The 20,546-nt window shown below is 41.1% G+C and overlaps 1 protein-coding gene across 1 annotated transcript in view; it reads right to left on the bottom strand.

The window, feature by feature from the left end:
• Positions 1-1,983: 1,983 nt before the first annotated feature.
• LOC311141102 (sodium- and chloride-dependent GABA transporter ine) overlaps positions 1,984-20,546 on the bottom strand; it is a gene marked incomplete at its 3' end in the record, with an annotated part of 61,080 nt that continues 42,517 nt past the window's right edge. Inside the window, exons 5-13 of the mRNA XM_084176369.1 lie at positions 18,685-18,819; positions 18,117-18,220; positions 15,799-15,923; positions 8,435-8,547; positions 7,669-7,809; positions 5,849-5,948; positions 4,567-4,667; positions 4,098-4,268; positions 1,984-2,100 (exon numbers count right to left, since the gene is read on the bottom strand). Coding sequence (XP_084032495.1) covers positions 1,984-2,100; positions 4,098-4,268; positions 4,567-4,667; positions 5,849-5,948; positions 7,669-7,809; positions 8,435-8,547; positions 15,799-15,923; positions 18,117-18,220; positions 18,685-18,819 — 1,107 coding nt within the window. The remainder of the gene's footprint in view (positions 2,101-4,097; positions 4,269-4,566; positions 4,668-5,848; positions 5,949-7,668; positions 7,810-8,434; positions 8,548-15,798; positions 15,924-18,116; positions 18,221-18,684; positions 18,820-20,546) is intronic.

The following is a 20,546-nucleotide window of genomic DNA, read 5'->3' as shown; positions in this document are numbered from 1 at the left end:
AGAGAGTAAACACAGCACTAAATTATCTATTTTGTGTGTTTTTAAATTATCCTCAACATGGGTTGGTGATAATCTCTATGATATATATTCTATTTTTGGGGGGTATCTTCATCAAATATTAATCATGCAACAAAAAAAAATCACTTAATCACTATACCAAATTGATCTTATAGACGGGTTAGCTGACCATCACAAATTATGCACACGCGTCGATGGGGCAGAAGTCTGTGTGTTGTTATGATTCTGGACGGTCAGATAGCTAGAAACAATGACAAGAAGCTGCCATGTGTGGAATCACAGGTGGCTTGTTTTAGCTCATTGTGTATTGTTATTGATACCATGTCTTGTTTTGAGGTGTTTTTACTCTTGTCACGTCTATGCTAATATGGCTCAAATTAGCTAGCTAGCTAACCAACAACTGTAACAATGTATTTGAGAGACAACAAGTGCTCATTGTGCAAATGTATTTATGTTTTCAATAAAGATTTGGAGAGGAAATATAGTTTACATGTTGTCAACAATACTTTGATTCTAAGCCAACCCGACTGTTTTGTTCCACAGTTGCGCATGCATTGGTTTAGTTGCTAAACAACCCACCCATCTATATATTTATGTGACCCCTCAAAAGACACCCCATTGTAAATTCTGTCGTATAGTCCAATGTCACTTCCAATGTCATTGGATCTTTTAATGTCAAAAGGCACTCCTGGTAAAGTTAAGCTCCAATTGTTATTGTTGCAAACAAACATGACACATGACAGAGGCCCAGACTGTGGCAGAGCAAGTCGAATAGAAAACTCCAACCAGAACCCTTAAAACTTCAACGATATCATGTCCATTCAAGTGTAATAAAGCAGATGAATGATGACAGAACCCTGGACTTTCCCCACTACCGGATGTCATGGCCACTGGTGAAAAAAGTACACAATTATCATACTTGAGTAAAAGTAAAGATACCTTAATAGAAAATGACTCAAGTAAAAGTGAAAGTCACCCAGTAAAAACCTACTTGAGTAAAAGTCTAAAAGTTTTTTTTATATATACTTAAGTATCAAAAGTAAATGTAATTGCTAAAATATATTTAAGTATCAAAAGCTAAAGTAAAAGTATAAATAATTTCAAATTCCTTATATTAAGCAAACCAGACAGCACCATTTTCTTGTTTTTTTAATTTACGGCTAGCCAGGGGCACGCTTCAACACTCAGACATAATTTACAAACAAAGCATGTGTTTAGTGAGTTCGCCAGATCAGAGGCAGTAGGGATGACCAGGGATGTTTTCTTGATAAGTGTGTGAATTAGACAATTTTCCTGTCTTGCTAAGTATTCAAAATGTAACAAGTACTTTTGGGTGTTAGGGAAAATGTATGGAGTAAAAAGTACATCATTTTCTTTAGGAATGTAGTGAAGTAAAAGTTGTCAAAAATATAAATAGTAAAGTAAAGCACAGATACCCCCAAAACCTACTTAAGTAGTATTTTTAAGTGTTTTTACTTAAGTACTTTACACCACTGGTCATGGCAACACTGCAGTGGTTACCCTCCTTACAGTTATCAGTAAAAAGGCAAATTGCATATTATCTCTCTAGGAGAGGAATACATATCATATGCATTTTCCTATATTAGACTAGCCTGGTCGTTGTTCAGTTAATCATTCAATATTCACATGAGCCGCAAATGAACCTCACCGTCTGAATAAAATGTTTGAAACGGCCACAAGATGGCAATGTTGGTTCAAAGAGTTACTCAGTCAAAGATCTATCTGGACCCTTGTGGCCATGGAATTCAAAATCAAATTGGGAGACAAAATATGTTAAGTCCAGGGGGGAGTGGAGTTGGTTGAAGAGATTACCAGAGGGACAAGGGTACAATATGTTTAAAAAAACGGTAAACTACCTAACAACCCACACCTCCCCATCCTAATAGAGCACTCACACAGTCACACTGACTCACGCATGTCCGCACTGAGACACGGTGGCTATGTTTACAGAGGAGTGATGATAAACAAGGACACAGACTCCGGTATGTCTTCTCTCTGCTCCTCTGGCAGATGGTTGACAGGATCCAACTCTATTGTAGGAGTCACAGCTGTTTTTATTCTCTGGGGGCACAGAGAATATATAGAAGAAGAGGTTCAGAATCACATAAATAGTTTAATTTCTTATGGTGTCTGCTGATGCCCAGACTGCACTTTTGTTATTTATATGACTGCCATGTGGGATAAAACGTACAGTATCAGTATAGTGTGTGTGTATGTGTGCTTGTGTGTTTGTGTGTGCGTGCGCAGCCTGGTCTCATAGACTAGACGTAACATAGTAAATGTAAATCCAGGACACTCAAATGAGTATGATATGATATGTATGGTTACATAAGACAGATAGTTACTTAAGGCAAAAGTAGGGTGGTTGGTTGGGGTGGACGGGTTAGCATATAACGCGAACATCTAATTTGCAACTTTTCAATGACTTTGCAACTGATTAGCATGTTAGCTAAACCTTATCTTAACCCTTTAACCTAACTCCTAAACTTAACCCTAACCCCTAGCCTAGCTAACGTTAGCCAACTAGCTAGAATTTGTGACATATTATACATTTAGCAAATTCGTAACATACAGTGAGGGAAAAAAGTATTTGATCCCCTGGTGATTTTGTACGTTTGCCCACTGACAAAGAAATGATCAGTCTATAATTTTAATAGTAGGTTTATTTGAACAGTGAGAGACAGAATAACAACAACAAAAATCCAGAAAAACGCATGTCAAAATTGTTATAAATTGATTTGCATTTTAATGAGGGAAATAAGTATTTGACCCCCTCTCAATCAGAAAGATTTCTGGCTCCCAGGTGTCTTTTATACAGGTGACGAGCTGAGATTAGGAGCACACTCTTAAAGGGAGTGCTCGTAATCTCAGTTTGTTACCTGTATAAAAGACACCTGTCCACAGAAGCAATCAATCAATCAGATTCCAAACTCTCCACCATGGCCAAGACCAAAGAGCTCTCCAAGGATGTCAGGGACAAGATTGTAGACCTACACAAGGCTGGAATGGGCTACAAATAAACCTACCATTAAAATTATAGACTGATCATTTCTTTGTCAGTGGGCAAACGTACAAAATCAGCAGGGGATCAAATACTTTTTTCCCTCACTGTATAGTAACGTTTTGCAAATTCATAACATACTGTACATTTTGCAAATTCGTAACATATAATACGAATTGTAATTCGTAACATATCAAACAAAATGTGCTTTGGACATACCATACAAAATGTAACATATCATACTACCTTTCTGCCATCCAGGACCTCTATACCAGGCAGTGTCAGAGGAAGGCCCTAAAAATTGTCAAAGACTCCAGCCACCCTAGTCATAGACTGTTCTCTCTGCGCCAAGTCTAGGTCCAAAAGGCTTCTGAACAGCTTCTACCCCCAAGCCATAAGACTCCTGAACAGCTAATCATGGCTACCCGGACTATTTGCATTGTCCCCCCCACCCCACCCCACCCCACCCCCTCGTTTACGCTGCTGCTACTCTCTGTTAATTATCTATGCATAGTCACTTTAACTCTACCCACATGTACATATTACCTCAATTACCTCAACTAACCGGTGCCCCCGCACATTGACCCCCTGTATATAGCCTCCCTACTATTATATTTTACTGCTACTCTTTAATTATTTGTTATTTTTTACTTATCTATTTTTTACTTAACACTTTTTTCTTAAAACGGCATTGTTGGTTAAGGGCTTGTAAGTATAACAACAACAAAATCCAGAAAAACGCATGTCAAAAATGTTATAAATTAAATTGCAAATCAATGTATAAAATGTTTGACATGCGTTTTTCTGGATTTTGTTGTTGTTATTCTGTCTCTCAATGTTCAAATAAACCTACCATTAAAATTATAGACTGATCATGTCTTTGTCAGTGGGCAAACGTACAAAATCAGCAGGGGATCAAATACTTTTTTCCCCTCACTGAATGAGTACTAGTATATAAGTAGAGTATGTATGCATGATGCTACAACAGTATCTGTGAGCTATACCTATGTAAGTATCAGTATGTGTGTTTGTTTTGGTTTACTGAAAGAATGATCACCTGCAGCAGTGAGCCCTTATTTCTGCAGATCTCTTGCAGGGCTCCCAGGGGGATCCACACTATGGAGACCAGGGAGATTCCCCAGCCCACCACCTCTGCCCAGACAGGGTATGTGTATGACTTCCCATAGCGAGCTGGCGTGTATTGGACGATGCTGGAGATCAAAATGCACTGCAGGGGAGGATAGGAGAGGCAAACAATCTCACTCTAACTCACATGGAGCAGGTTAGGCTTGGATGAAACATTTACATTTTAGTCATTTAGCAGACGCTCTTATCCAGAGCGACTTACAGTTAGTGAGTGCATACATTATATTTTTTTCACACTGGCCTTACGACTATCACTACTATAACGACTACAAAAAGTAAAACACAACAACTAGAAAACACATCAAATCCTCATCACCATCATAATTATGCTAATTGTACTCCTCCTCATCATAAATACATCAGTCAGCCATAGCACTCACCAGGACCAGCACAGGGGAGAAGATCATCCAGCAGGAGCGGAAATAGATGTTGGGAGCCTTTCCCAACATTCTCTTGATCATGATGGTCATCCGCCGCAGTCCTGCAAAAACACATTGCATTAAATCCTTAAATTAACTCAGACATACATACTGTTTGTAGAGCAAAGTGTACACTACATGAACAAAAGTATGTGGACACCTGTTCGTCGAACATCTCATTCCAAAATCATGGGCATTAATATGGAGTTGGTACCCCCTTTGCTGCTATAACAGCCTCCACTCTTCTGGGAAGGCTTTCCACTAGTTGTTGGAACATTGCTGCAGGGAGTTGCCACAATCGTCTAGAATGTCATTGTATGCTTTTGCGTTAAGATTTCCCTTCACTGGAACTAAGGGGCCTAGCCCGAACCATGAAAAACAGCCCCAGACCATTATTCCTCCTCCACCAAACTTTACAGTTGGTACTATGCATTGGGGCAGGTAGCGTTCTCCTGGCATCCGACAAACCCAGATTTGTCCGTCGGACTGCCAGATGGTGTAGCGTGATTCATCACTCCAGAGAACGTGTTGCCACTGCTCCAGAGTCCAATGCCGGCAAACTTTACACCACTCCAGCCGACGCTTGGCATTGCGCATTATCTTAGGCTTGTGTGCGGCTGCTCGGCCTTGGAAACCCATTTTGTGAAGCTCCCAACGAACAGTTATTGTGCTGACGTTGCTTACAGAGGCAGTTTGGAACTCGGTAGTGAGTGTTGCAACAGAGGACAGATGATTTTTACACACTTCAGCACTCGGCGGTCCTGTTCTGTGAGCTTGTGTGTTCTCCCACTTTGCGGCTGAGCCGTTGTTGCTCCTAGACGTTTCCACTTCACAATAACAGCACTTACAGTTGACCGGGGCAGCTCTAGCAGGGCAGAAATTTGACAAACTGACTAGTTGGAAAGTTGGCATCCTATGACGGTGCCACGTTGAAAGTCACTGCTCACAGCTCTTCAGTAAGGCCATTCTACTGCCAATGTTTGTCTATGAAGATTGCATGGCTGTGTGCTTGAATTTATACACCGGTCAGCAACGGGTCTGGCTGAAATAGCCGAATCCACTAATTTGAAGGGGTGTCCACATACTTTTGTATATATAGTGTAATTTTCTTGTATAAATAAACAAAGTCCTGTAAGATCTCACTCATAATCAGGATGTTACATGTAATCAATTACTGTAAGACCAAAGTCATTTCCAGGCTGTTGAATATCATCATAAGGGTAGAGAAGGTGCTGGGTATTACCAAAAACCCAGCAGACAGCGATTACTTCAAAGAAGGACAGGAACATGAGCGACACCACAGCAGTGTAGTGGTCCATCAACTGGAACACATAGATGCCCCCCTGTGGAGAGAGAGGGAGTCGTTTTAGTCGCATACAGAAAAAAACTAAAATACAGTGCCTTTGGAAAGTATTCAGACCCCTTCACTTTTTCCACATTTTGTTACGTTACAGCTTTATTCTAAAATGGTTTAAATAAAAACATTTCCTCAGCAATCTACACACAATACCCCATAATTAAATAAAAACATTTCCTCAGCAATCTACACACAATACCCCATAATGAAAATCGAAAATAGCTTTATTTTTTATTTTAGCAAATATATTAAAAATAATAAACAGAAATACCTTATTTACATAAGTATTCAGACCCTTTGCTATGAGACTCAAAATTGAGCTCAGGTGCATCCTGTTTCCATTGATCATCCTTAAGATGTTTCTACAACTTGATTGCAGTCCACCTGTGGTAAATTCAATTGATTGGACATGATTTGAAAAGGCACACACCTGTCTATATAAGGTCCCACAGTTGACAGTCAGAGCAAAAACCAAGCCATGAGGTCGAAGGAATTGTCCGTAGAGCTATGAGACAGGATTGTGTTGAGGCACAGATCTGGGGAAGGGTAGCAAAACATTTCTGCAGCATTGAAGGTCCCCATGAACACAGTGGCCTCCATCATTCTTAAATGGAAGAAAGTTTGGAACCACCAAGACTCTTCCTAGAGCTGGCCGCCTGGCCAAACTGAGCAATCGGTGGAGAAGGGCCTTGGTCAGGTAGGTGACAGAGCTCTAGAGCTCCTCTGTGGAGATGGGAAACTTCCAGTAGGACAACCATCTCTGCAGCACTCCACCAATCAGGCCTTTATGGTAGAGTGGCCAGACAGAAGCCACTCCTCAGTAAAAGGCACATGACAGCCCGCTTGGAGTTTGCCAAAAGGCACCTAAAGGACTCTCAGACCATGAAAAACAAGATTCTCTGGTCTGATGAAACCAAGATTGAACTCTTTGGCCTGAATGCCAAGCGTCACATCTGGAGGATACCTGGCACCATCCCTACGATGAAGCATGGTGGTGGCAGCATCATGCTGTGGGGATGTTTTCCAGCGGCAGAGACTGGGAGACTAGTCAGGATCGAGGAAAGATGAACGGAGCAAAGTACAGAAAGATCCTTGATGAAAACCTGCTCCAGAACGTTCAGGACCTCAGACTGGGGCGATGGTTCACCTTCCAACAGGACAACAACCCTAAGCACACAGCCAAGACAACGCAGGAGTGGCTTCGGGACAAGTCTCTGAATGTCCTTGAGTGGCCCAGCCAGAGCCTGGACTTGAACCCCATCGAACAGCTCTGGAGACCCCTGAAAATAGCTGTGCAGCAACACTCCCCATCCAACCTGACATAGCTTGAGAGGACCTGCAGAGAAGAATGGGAGAAACTCCCCAAATACAGGTGTGACAAGCTTGTAGCGTACCCAAGAAGACTCGATGCTGTAATCGCTGTAATTATTGTTTTTTTAATTGTAATACATTTGCAAAACTTTCTAAAAACCTGTTTTTGCATTGTCATTATGGGGTATTGTGTGTAGATTGATGAGGGAAAAAAACTATTTAATCAATTTTAGAATAAGGCTGTAACGTAACAAAATGTGGAAAAAGTAAAGGGGTCTGAATACTTTCCGAAGCCACTGTAAACAGGTCCAAACATGAGCATACAGTCTATGTCAGAGAAGGAGGGGTGGGGGTTACCCCATGAATAGTAATTATATCTGACAGGATTACCTTACCTTAGTGATGTGAGGAATGCCTAGAAGGAAGCCCATAACACAGACGGCCAGAACGATGAGCTCCTGTCTCTTCAGGACACGCAGCACCTTATGGCCGAAGCTGTCTATTATGGACGTCACCGCCACCTCCACCATGGCAAACTGCAGGGCACAGTACAGCACAGTGGACATTTACACTGAGATCTGGGTTTGAGACTGGGGACTGTTTTTGGGTAATGTAAATACAGCAAATGTCCATTGATATCTCTCTCCCTCTCTGGCATTGTTACAGGATTTCAACTATGAACTTACTAACCATTTAGCTTAGAGGTGGAATTGCTTCCTGTGGATTCTGTTCTATATTTGCTATAAAAAACAAAACAATAAAATGCACAAGCACAGCCTGTACCAGAGTTTGGTTGAGTGGTAACACTGCCAACTCATTTTACATTTTAGTCATTTAGCAGACACTCTTATCCAGAGCAACTTACAGGAGCAATTAGGGTTAAGTGCCTTGCTTAAGGGCACATCGACAGATTTTTCACCTAGTCGGCTCAGGGATTAGAACCAGCGACCTTTCGGGTTACTGGCACAGCGCTCTTACCCACTAAGCTACCTGCCGCCCAACTCCAGAGTACACATGCGGTCAGGGTTCAATTCCCTGGTCCGGCATTTCTACACTTCCTTTCTTCCCTCCTCTGTCTCACTCTCTCCTACCATCAATCTAAATAAAATTAAAAAGGAATTGTAATTGTTCATGAGCTACAATGTTGTGTGTGTGTCTAACCTGGCTGTCCAGTCCCAGGCAGAGAAGCATGAAGAAGAACAGAGGAGCCCACAACTGGGGCAGAGGCATAGTGGAGAAGACCTCTGGATACACCACAAACACCAAGCCAGGACCTGTGGCACAGACACATACCATAGAATGGTACTTTGTTGAGAACATTTTACAGATAAATGACACCAGTGGTTATTCTCAACCTAAACAAGGAAGTCAAAGCATTCAATAAAAAAACAAGGTACATGGGCCACCTTTTCCACCCTCAAAATACTTCAATAATTCATGCAGTTCACCACATCAGTAATTTGACCTAACAAAAGACGTTAGAGCACAGAAGTGCTCTTCATACATTCATGAAGGGAATGAAACAGAGCCATATCATATAGAATGTCCTGAACACCTCACCATTACTATCATCTGACTGTATACCACCATTACCTCACACTCACAGAACAAACTATCTAGTCAATAATTTGAGAGCTTGGGACTATAAGGTTCTCTGCATTTTTTTCAAAATTAAGTTGTTGACATAGCCTTGTTCTATTCAATGTTCTTTACCTATATTGTACTCTAAATAGCCCAATGTATGTTGTTACGTTCAAAAGAATACAAGATCAAAAATTGCTGACATCATTCAAACCAGTGAGGGTTTGGAACTTTAAAAGCCAATTATCTCAAAATCCTCTTTTTGCAGATAGAACCTAATAGTCCCAAGCTCTTGAATTGCCATCCACCAGATGTCAGTCGGTGTAGAACAGTCAGTCAGCAGTGAGACACACTTGTGTGTTTCAAAGCCGGTATCTGAGATCATATGTGGGACTGAGCCAAGCCTGAGCAGAGTCTGGCAGGCACACTGGTTAATCCCTACTATACTTTCTCCAAAAGGTCCTAATTACACTGTGTGAACAATCACATGTGTTGCTGTTTCACCTGAAGTTCACCTTAAGCGAATCCAAGTTTAATTCACAATTCATTTCAAATAGATATATCTACCTCTCTACGGTGCATTTGGAAAATATTCAGAACCCTTCACTTTTTCCACATTTTGTTACGTTACAGCCTTATTCTTAAATTGAAGAATACACATTTTTCCTCATCAATCTACACACAATACCCCATAATGACAAAGCGAAAGCAGGTTTTTAGAAATGTTTGCAAATTGATTGAAAATAAAAAACAAATACCTTATTTACGTAAGTATTCAGACCCTTTGCTATGAGACTCGAAATTGAGCTAATGTGCATCCTGTTTCCATTGATCATCCTTGAGATGTTTCTACATCTTGATTGGAATCCACCTGTGGTAAATTAAATTGATTGGACATGATTTGGAAAGGCACACACCTCTCTATATAAGATCCCACAGTTAACAGTGCATGTCAGAGCAAAAACCAAGCCATGAGGTCGAAGGAATTGTCCGTAGAGCTCCGAGACAGGATTGTGTCGTGGCACAGATATGGTGAAGGGTACCAAAAAACTTCTGCAGCATTGAAGGTCCCCAAGAACACAGTGGCCTCCATCATACTTAAATTGAAGAAGTTTGGAACCACCAAGACTCTTCCTAGAGCTGGCCGCCCGGTGGTCACTCTGACAGAGCTCCAGAGTTCCTCTGTGGAGATGGGAGAACATTCCAGAAGGACAACCGTCTTTGCAGCACTCCACCAATCAGGCCTTTATGGTAGGGTGGCCAGACGGAAGCCACTCCTCAATAAAAAGGCACATGACAGCCCGCTTGGTGTTTGCCAAAAGGTACCTAAAGGACTCTCAGACCATGAGAACCAAGATTCTCTGGTCTGATGAAACCGATTGAACTCTTTGGCCTGAATGCCAAGTGTCACGTCTGGAGGAAACCTGGCACTATCCCTACGGTGAAGCATGGTGGTGGCAGCATCATGCTGTGGTGATGTTTTTCAGCGGTAGGGACTGGGAGACTAGTCAGGATCGAGGGAAAGATGAACAGAGCCAAGTACAGAGAGATCCTTGATGAAAACCTGCCACAGAGTGCTCAGGACCTCAGACTGGGATGAAGGTTCACCTTCCAATAGGACAACGACCCTAAGCACACAGCCAAGACAACGCAGGAGTGGCTTCGGGACAAGTCTCTGAATGTCCTTGAGTGGCCCAGCCAGAGCCCGGACTTGAACCCGATCAAACATCTCTGGAGAGACCTGAAAATAGCTGAGCAGCGACGCTCTCCATTCAACCTGAAAGAGATTGAGAGGATCTGCAGAGAAGAATGGGACAAACTCCCCAAATACAGGTGTGCCAAGCTTGTAGCGTCATACCCAAGAAGACTCGAGGCTGTAATCGCTGCCAAAGGGGCTTCAATTTCTAAAAAACTGTTTTCGCTTTGTCATTTTGGGGTATTGTGTAGATTGATCAGGGAAAAAAACATTTAATCAATTTTAGAATAAAGCTGTAACGTAACAAATTGTGGAAAAAGACAAGGGATCTGAATAATTTCCAAATGCACTGTTTATATATATAAATATATGTATATACAGTACAAGTGAAAAGTTTGGACACACCTACTCATTCTAGGGTTTTTCTTTATTTTGTACTATTTTCTACATTGTAGAATAATAGTGAATACATCAAAACTATGAAATAACACATATGGAATCATGTAGTAACCAAAAGTGTTAAACAAACTGAAATATATTTTACATTTGAGATTCTTCAAAGTAGCCACCCTTTGCCTTGATGACAGCTTTTCACACTCTTGGCATTCTCTCAACCAGCTTCATGAGCTAGTCACCTGGAATGCATTTCAATTAACAGGTGTGCCTTGTTAAAAGTTAATTGTTGGAATTTCTTTCCTTCTTAATGCTTTTGAGCCAAATCAGTTGCGTTGTGACAAGGTAGGGGTGGTAAAGAGAAGATAGCCCTATTTGGTAAAAGACCAAGTCCATATTATGGCAAGAACAGCTCAAATAAGCAAAGAGAAATGACAGTCCATGATTACTTTAAGACATGAAGGTCAGTCAATCCGGAAAATTTCAAGAACTTTGAACGTTTTTTCAAGTGCAGTCGCAAAAACCATCAAGCGCTGTGATGAAACTGGCTCTCATGAGGACTGCCACAGGAAAGGAAGACCCAGAGTTACCTCTGCTGCATTGATAAGTTCATTAGAGTTACCAGCCTCAGAAATTGCAGCCCAAATACAGTGGCTTGGGAAAGTATTCACCCCCACTTGGCATTTTTCCTATTTTGTTGCCTTACAACCTATAATTAAAATTGATTTTGGGGGGGTTTGTATAATTTAATTTACACAACATGCCTACCTTTGAAGATGCAAAATATTTTTTGGGGTGAAACAAACAAGAAATGAGACAAAAAAACGGAAAACTTGAGCGTGCATAACTATTCACCCCCCCCCCCCCCCACTCGAGTGTTGCTTTAGCAGTATGCTTAGGGTCATTGTCCTGCTGGAAGGTGAACCTCCGTCCCAGTCTCAAATCTCTGGAAGACTGAAACCGGTTTCCCTGAAGAATTTCCCTCTATTTAGCGCCATCCATCATTTCCTTCAATTCTAACCTGTTTCCTAGTCCCTGCCGATGAAAAATATCCCCAGAGCATGATGCTGCCACCACATTTACATTTATGTCATTTAGCAGACGCTCATATCCAGAGCGACTTACAAATAGGTGCATTCACCTTATAGCCAGTGGTATAACCACTTTACAATTTTTTGTTTATTTCCTTTCTTTATGTATTTTTAAAACTTATTTAGTATTCTGTTTTCTTTTTATTAATTAGTCTTTTTTTTTCTTTTTTCAGTTAATTTTATTTATTTTTTTTGTGCTTTTTTTCATCATAAAAATGCTTCACTGTGGGGATGGTGTTCTCGGGGTGATGAGAGGTGTTGGGTTTGTGCCAGACATAGCGTTTTCCTTGATGGCCAAAAAGCTCAATTTTAGTCTCATCTGACCAGAGTACCTTCTTCCATATGTTTGGGGAGTCTCCCACATGCCTTTTGGCGAACACCAAACATGTTTTTTTTTTTTCTGTAAGCAATGGCTTTTTTCTGGCCACTCTTCTGTAAAGCCCAGCTCTGTGGAGTGTACGGCTTAAAGTGGTCCTATGGACAGATAGTCCATTCTCCGCTGTGGAACTTTGCAGCTCCTTCAGGGTTATGTTTGGTCTCTTTGTTGCCTCTCTGATTAATGCCCTCCTTGCCTGGTCCGTGAGTTTTGGTGGGTGGCCCTCTCTTGGCAGGTTTGTTGTGGTGCCATATTCTTTCCATTTTTTAATAATGGATTTAATGGTGCTCCGTGGGATGTTCAAAGTTTCGGATATTTTCTTATAACCCAACCCTGATCTGTACATCTCCACAACTTTGTCCCTGACCTGTTTGGAGAGCTCCTTGGTCTTCATGGTGCAACTTTCTTGGTGGTGCCCCTTGCTTAGTGGTGTTGCAGACTCTGGGCCTTTCAGAACAGGTGTATACATACTGAGAACATGTGACATATCATGTGACACTTAGATTGCACACAGGTGGACTTTATTTAACTAATTATGTGACTTCTGAAGGTAATTGGTTGCACCAGATCTTATTTAGGGGCTTCATAGCAAAGGTGGTGAATACATATGCACGCACCACTTTTCCGTTATTTATTTTTTATAATTTTTTAAAATAAGTTATCTTTGGAGGGAGCTGAAAGTCCGTATTGCCCAGCGACAGCCCCGAAACCTGAAGGATCTGGAGAAGGTCTGTATGGAGGAGTGGGCCAAAATCCCTGCTGAAGTGTGTGCAAACCTGGTCAAGACCTACAGGAAACGTATGATCTCTGTAATTGCAAACAAAGGTTTCTGGACCAAATATTAAGTTCTGCTTTTCTGATGTATCAAATACTTATGTCATGCAATAAAATGCAAATTAATTACTTAAAAATCATACAATGTGATTTTCTGGATTTTTGTTTTATATTCCGTCTCTCACAGTTGAAGTGTATCTATGATAAAAATGACAGACCTCTACATGCTTTGTAAGTAGGAAAACCTGCAAAATCGGCAGTGTATCAAATACTTGTTCTCCCCACTGTATATATATATATATATATATATACATACACACACACATACATACATACATACATACCACACACAGTTGAAGTCGGAAGTTTACATATACCTTAGCCAAATACATTTAAACTCAGTTTTTCACAATTCCTGACATTTAATCCTAGTAAAAATTCCCTGTCTTAGGTCAGTTAGCATCACCACTTTCTTTGAAGAATGTGAAATGTCAGAATAATAGTAGAGAGAATTATTTATTTCAGCTTTTATTTATTTCATCACATTCCCAGTGGGTCAGAAGTTTACATACACTCAATTAGTATTTGGTATAAATTGTTTAACTTGGGTCAAACGTTTCGGGTAGCCTTTCACAAGCTTCCCACAATAAGTTGGGTGAATTTTGGCCCATTCCTCCTGACAGAGCTGGTGTAACTGAGCCAAGTTTGTAGGCCTCCTTGCTGGCACACGCCTTTTCAGTTCTGCCCACACATTTTCTATAGGATTGAGGTCAGGGCTTTGTGATGGCCACTCCAATACCTTGACTTTGTTGTCCTTAAGCCATTTTGCCACAACTTTGGAAGTATGCTTGGGGTCATTGTCCATTTGGAAGACCCATTTGCGGCCAAGCTTTAACTTCCTGACTGATGTCTTGAGATGTTGCTTCAATATATCCACATCATTTTCCTTCCTCATGATGCCATCTATTTTGTGAAGTGCACCAGTCCCTCCTGCAGTAAAGCACCCCCACAGTTTGATGCTGCCACCCCCGTGCTTCACAATTGGGATGGTGTTCTTCGGCTTGCAAGCAACCCCCTTTTTCCTCCAAACATAACGATGGTCATTACGGCCAAACAGTTCTATTTTTGTTTCATCAGACCAGAGGACATTTCTCCAAAAAGTAAGATCTTTGTCCCCATGTGTAGTTGCAAACCGTAGTCTGGCTTTTTTATGGCGGTTTTGGAGCAGTGGCTTCTTCCTTGCTGAGCGGCCTTTCAGGTTATGTCAATATAGGACTCGTTTTACTGTGGATATAGATACTTTTGTACCTGTTTCCTCCAGCATCTTCACAAGGTCCTTTGCTGTTGTTCTGGGATTGATTTGCACTTTTCGCATCAAAGTACGTTCATCTCTAGGAGACAGAACGTGTCTCCTTCCTGAGTGGTATGACGGCTGCGTGGTCCCATGGTGTTTATACTTGCGTACTATTGTTTGTACAGATAAACGTGGTCCCTTCAGACATTTTGAAATTTCTCCCAAGGATGAACCAGACTTTTTTTCTGAGGTCTTGGCTGATTTCCTTAGATTTTCCCATGATGTCAAGCAAAGAGGCACTGAGTTTGAAGGTAGGCCTTGAAATACATCCACAGGTGCACCGCCAATTGACTCAAATGATGTCAATTAGCCTATCAGAAGCTTCTAAAGCCACGACATCATTTTCTGGAATTTTCCAAGCTGTTTAAAGGCACAGTCAACTTAGTGTATGTAAACTTCTGACCCATTGGAATTGTGATACAGTGAATTATAAGTGAAATAATCTGTCTGTAAACAATTGTTGGAAAAATGACATGCACAAAGTAGATGTCCTAACCGACTTGCCAAAACTATAGTTTGTTATCAAGAAATGTGTGGAGTGGTTGAAAAACAAGTTTTAATGACTCCAACCTAAGTGTATGTAAACTTCCGACTTCAACTGTATATACAGTACCAGTCAAAAGTTTGGACACACCTCTCTCCCTCTATTTCTCCCTTGCTTGTCCTTTATTTTGGAAGAAATTAATTGGTTCAAAACTGTTCAACTATTGTCTTTCTCTCTCTTTGAGTCAACTACTCACCACATTTTATGCACTGCCGTGCTAGCTAGCTGTAGCTTATGCTTTCAGTACTAGATTCATTCTCTGATCCTTTGATTGGGTGGACAACATGTCAGTTCATGCTGAAAGAGCTCTGATAGGTTGGAGGACGTCCTCCGGAAGTTGTCATAATTACTGTGTAAGTCTATGGAAGGGGGTGAGAACCATGAGCTTCCTAGGTTTTGTATTGAAGTCAATGTACCCAGAGGATGACGGAAGCTATCTGTCCTCCGGCTACACCATGATGATACCCTAAATAGTGCTGTGGAGGCTACTGCAGACCTTCTTTGCAAAATAGTGTGTTTTAGTCAATTATTTGGTGACATGTGATTATATTTAGTATAGTTTTATCTAAAAATGATAACTTTTTTTATGTTTTAAATTTATTTTTATGAAATTCACTGAGGAAGATGGTCCTCCCCTTCCTCCTGTGAGCAGCCTCCACTGAAGTAGATGGATGAACAGCAATCAAAGAAGTCCCACTTAAACAGGAAGTACTTACCATCTGTGGCGATGTTGTCCACTGGGAGGTTGTGGATATGAGCCATGTAGCCGATGGCTGAGAATATCACAAAGCCAGCCAGGATACTGGTGGCTGAGTTAGCTAAAGAGACAATCAACGTGTCCCTAGGGGAGGACAAGAAAACAAACACAACAGTCAGACTGATGGGATTTCTCATAGTTAAGTGGATCACTAAGGAGAACACTTAGCTCTGAGGGCTAAAACTAGCCATTTGGTTTGAAGTACAGTCTGTGGTGAGTAACTACAGTAACTGGCCAGGGACAAGCAACATGGTTGGTTGCTTCTGAGGAATAGCCAAGCACTTGTGTAGCAACCAGTTCCACTGAGGCTTTACGCCTTCGTCAAAGCTAATAGTTTTCTCAATTCTGAAATACCATTTTAGTCCACAAAACAACGTCCTCGTCGCACATGCTATGTCTATTTAGCTATTCTCACAGAAATAAGAAAGAATAACACTGATTTGAACTAGATATGCATTTTAAAAGGAGGAGCAGCAGTGCCTCCCTTAGAAGAATGTATGGAGGAGTTTTAGTCTTGATAACTTTACATGCTCAAACAGGGATCTTTTGTGTTTACATTTATTGATACCAATCATGGGAAACAGCAGTACAGTGTACAATGGCACAGTTCGGTAAATCTTTAAGGTTACAAATCGGGAATGTATTGACGGATCTGTTGATGTACAAAACATGGTGGGCCTTATTGAGAAAACACAGTTAACTGCTCTTAGTCACCATGAGAGGCAGCAGTGGGATGTATTAATGGTTGCCAAGGGAAATCAGGCTTCCCCCAACAATCGACAAAAAAATATATATAAAATAAAAATAAAATTATGTATCTTTCGTCTCTCTGCGTTTCATAATTTTCCCTCAATTCACAAGAGGCTGAATGTATCTCACCGGTGAAAGCATCCGAGCGAGCGAAACAGATCCCGTCTCTGTATGTGTAGCCCATTTTTCTGATGCCGTCTGGTCAAAAATAGTATGATATTGTTGCCGCCCACAGCATTGAATGAAAGGGAAGCCAGCGAGCATTTGGCCTCCATTGATATTTTTTTTAATACAATAATAGCCAATCAGTGTTGAGCTAAACTGAGTGAGCTCAACTGTAAATGGTCCTGGCGCACCAAAAAAATAAAAAAAGTGTCAAGTGAAGCCAGTTTGGATTTGGCTTCACACCAATCACATCACATCAAGCCAAACGTAATTTGACAGAAAAAAAACGTACATTGATGCATCACATTGTGTTGTTGTCCTCCGGTGGTTAGTTAGCTAGGTAAAATTGGCCCTTTACTAAATTAGCCATGGATGGAGATAGGGATTTGGACTTGTGGTTTTACTTAATTCTCCGTACTGGCCAAAGATTATAACAGCGATTCTGATCCAACCTTAAATTCATACATTGTGCCTCTGGCTTGAGAGGATGGAAGTTCAATATGTAGCTAGATGTAGTAGGCTAATGTTAACTAGCTGGATAATTGTTGTCATGAAAGGAAGCTAGGCTAGCGAGCAAGCATTTTAGCCAGGTAGCTTAGGACAACAGAAACTAAAAGTGTGTACTGTATGACAGAGTCATAGACCGTTTCAGCAACATGAGAGAGGAGGATGACATGGCGTTTCTCTACAAGTTGGTTGAGTCAACATGTTTTCTCTACTTACGCACACACACACAAATCAGTGCCATGGACAGCCACATGATATTTAGCTTACATTGAATGGACTAAATTGTTTTTGGAATCTTTTAGTTGTCACTGTATTAGACTAAATGGTGCTGGAATAGTTGAGGCAGCTCCTGTTTTCTTTGCGACTTGCGGTAATGCTCCGGTGTTTTAAATCAATAGTTGTTTAGTAGTCCAAAAATTACTGAAACATTAACTTGATTGACCATGCTGCAGGTCACGTAACTATTTGTTACATGCAATATGCTTTGTTATTTGCTACATGCAATATGGTTGTTTTGTGGACTCCACCGGACGGATGTTGCTCTACGGTTTTGTGATGAAACAAAGGTGTGGTTGAATTTATTTTGCCATTGTGTCTTCTTATTGTTTCAGCCTAGGCCTATATATCACGGTGGCAAGACAGATTATAGAGCAAACAACAAAATTATTACAACACATAGGTTGTAATATGGCTTTTTTTTCCCTAGCTTGGCTTCCCCAGTGATTTTAGCCACGCACCACTACTGAGAGGTAGTTATTATTTTTGAACTATAGACTTACACTGTGGATCTGCAGACAATCATGGCAAAGACAAAGTGGTACTGTAGTGGTTGGTATAGGAGACTGCATGTCTAACCTAAGGATGTTGTTGTTGAACTTGTTGTAACTGGCCATGGAGATCATGGAGCCAAATCCTATTCCAATGGAGTTGAATACCTGGGCTGCAGCGTTAACCCACACCTGCAGTAAGGCAGAGGTGAGTGGATAAAGGTGAGAGAGGGACACAACTTCTTTACTCATTCTGTAAAACAAGAACACAAATACACTTCTAGGTGGTTTCCCAGGAACAGATTAAACCTAATCCTGGACTAAAATGCTTTTTCAATGGAGATAATTTTTTGTCCAAGACTACACTCTTAGAAAAAAAAGGTGCTATCTAGAACCTAAAAGGGTTCTTCGGCTGTCCCCATAGGAGAACCCTTTGAAGAACCCTTTTTGGTTCCATGTAGAACCCTTTCCACAGAGGGCTCGACATGGAACCCAAAAGAGTTCTACCTGGAACCAAAAAGGGCTCTACCTGGAATCAAAAAGGGTTCTCCTATGGGGACAGCCGAATAACCCTTTTTTATAAGAGTGTAGGCTTAATCTGTGTCTGGGAAACCGCCCCTTAATCCTCATTGATCCTCTCCTACAGTATGTCAGACCTGAACTTCAAGCAGCTTGCTCCAGTTAGGCTTCAGGAAGTAGCGCATCCCATTCTTGGCCCCGGGAAGCTGGACATTGTTGATGAGCAAGGCGAACAGAATGAAGTATGGGAACGTGGCTGTGAAATAAACAACCTAAAGCACAGAGAGTGAGAAGAAAAAATCAGTAAGTATATTATTAGTTTAAATGTATTGTATTTATTTGGTATTTTATTAGGATCCCCATTAGCTACAACCAAGCTGCAGCTACTCTTCCACACAACACATATAAGATGACATAATACATAACATTAATAGACAATTACAGCTGAAGGAGAGAACTACATAAAATGACATTATACATAACATTAATATACAGGTACAGAACTACATCATTTTGGGGGGGGGGGATTTGTTCTCCCCGCGCTGCTTACGACTATTTATGTCTTCTCATACAGGAGTAATAAAGCCCCAGTGCACTAATGTTGTGGAAAAAATACATTATGATTTATCAGGGGGTGCTGCAGCACCCTCAGCACCCCTACTTCCCGCGGCTATGGATGTTACTGAGGACTATTTATGTCTTCTCATACAGAAGTAATAGAAAATAATGTAAATGCACCAATTCCTCCACAGTTTTCACCCTAGCAACCATGCCATTCAGCTCAAAAATGAGCTACAGATGGAGATTCCTCCCCGCTAAGGCTTCAATTCAATCCTTCACCTCACCTCACCAACCTTGTAGGAGATTCCTCCAGCTAAAGTTTCAATTTAATCCTTCATTTTAGCTACATACACTACCGGTAAAAAGTTTTAGAACACCTACTCATTCAAAGGTTTTTCTTTATTTTTACTTTTTCTACATTGTAGAATAATAGTGAAGACATCAGAACTATGAAATAACACATATGGAATCATGTAGTAACCAAAAAAAGTGTTAAACAAATCACTCTTCTTCTTCATCAAATAGCCCTTACACAGCCTGCAGGTGTGTTTGGTCATTGTCCTGTTGAAAAACAAATGATAGTCCCACTAAGCCCAAACCTGATGGGATGGCGTATCACTGCAGAATGCAGTGGTAGCCATGCTGGTTAAGTGTGCCTTGAATTCTAAATAAATCACAGACAGTGTCACCAGCAAAGCACCCCCATACCATAACACCTCCTCCTCCATGCTTTACAGTGGGAAATAAACATGCGGAGATCATCCGTTCCCCCACACCGCGTCTCACAAAGACACTGCGGTTGGAACCAAAAATCTCCAAATTTCCACCGGTCTAATGTCCATTGCTCATGTTTCTTGGCCCAAGCAAGTCTCTTCTTCTTATTGGTGTCCTTTAGTAGTGGTTTCTTTGCAGCAATTCGACCATGAAGGCCTGATTCACGCAGTCTCCTCTGAACATTTGATGTTGAGATGTGTCTGTTACTTGAACTCTGTGAAGCATTTATTTGGGCTGCAATTTCTGAGGCTGGTAACTCTAATGAACGTATCCTCTGCAGCAGAGGTAACTCTGGGTCTTCCATTCCTGTGGCGGTCCTCATGAGAGTCAGTTTCATCATTTACATTTTAAATTTTAGACATTTAGCAGACGCTCTTATACAGAGCGACTTACAGTTAGTGAGTGCATTCATTTTTTATTTTAAAAAACAAAATCATACTGGCCCCCCGTGGGAATCGAACCCACAACCCTGGCGTTGCAAGCGCCATGCTCTACAAACTGAGCTACACGGGGCCCATAGCGCTTGATGTTTTTTTGCGACTGCACTTGAAGAAACTTTGAAAGTCCTTGAAATTTTCCGTATTGACTGACCTTCATGTCTTAAAGTAATGATGGACTGTCATTTCTTTTTGCTTATTTCAGCTGTTCTTGCCATAATATGGAC

This window comes from Coregonus lavaretus, assembly GCF_964263955.1.
Source record: "Coregonus lavaretus genome assembly, chromosome: 14".
NCBI lineage: Eukaryota > Metazoa > Chordata > Actinopteri > Salmoniformes > Salmonidae > Coregonus > Coregonus lavaretus.
Note: the sequence above shows the minus strand (reverse complement) of the source record. Positions and strands in the feature narration are given on the sequence as shown.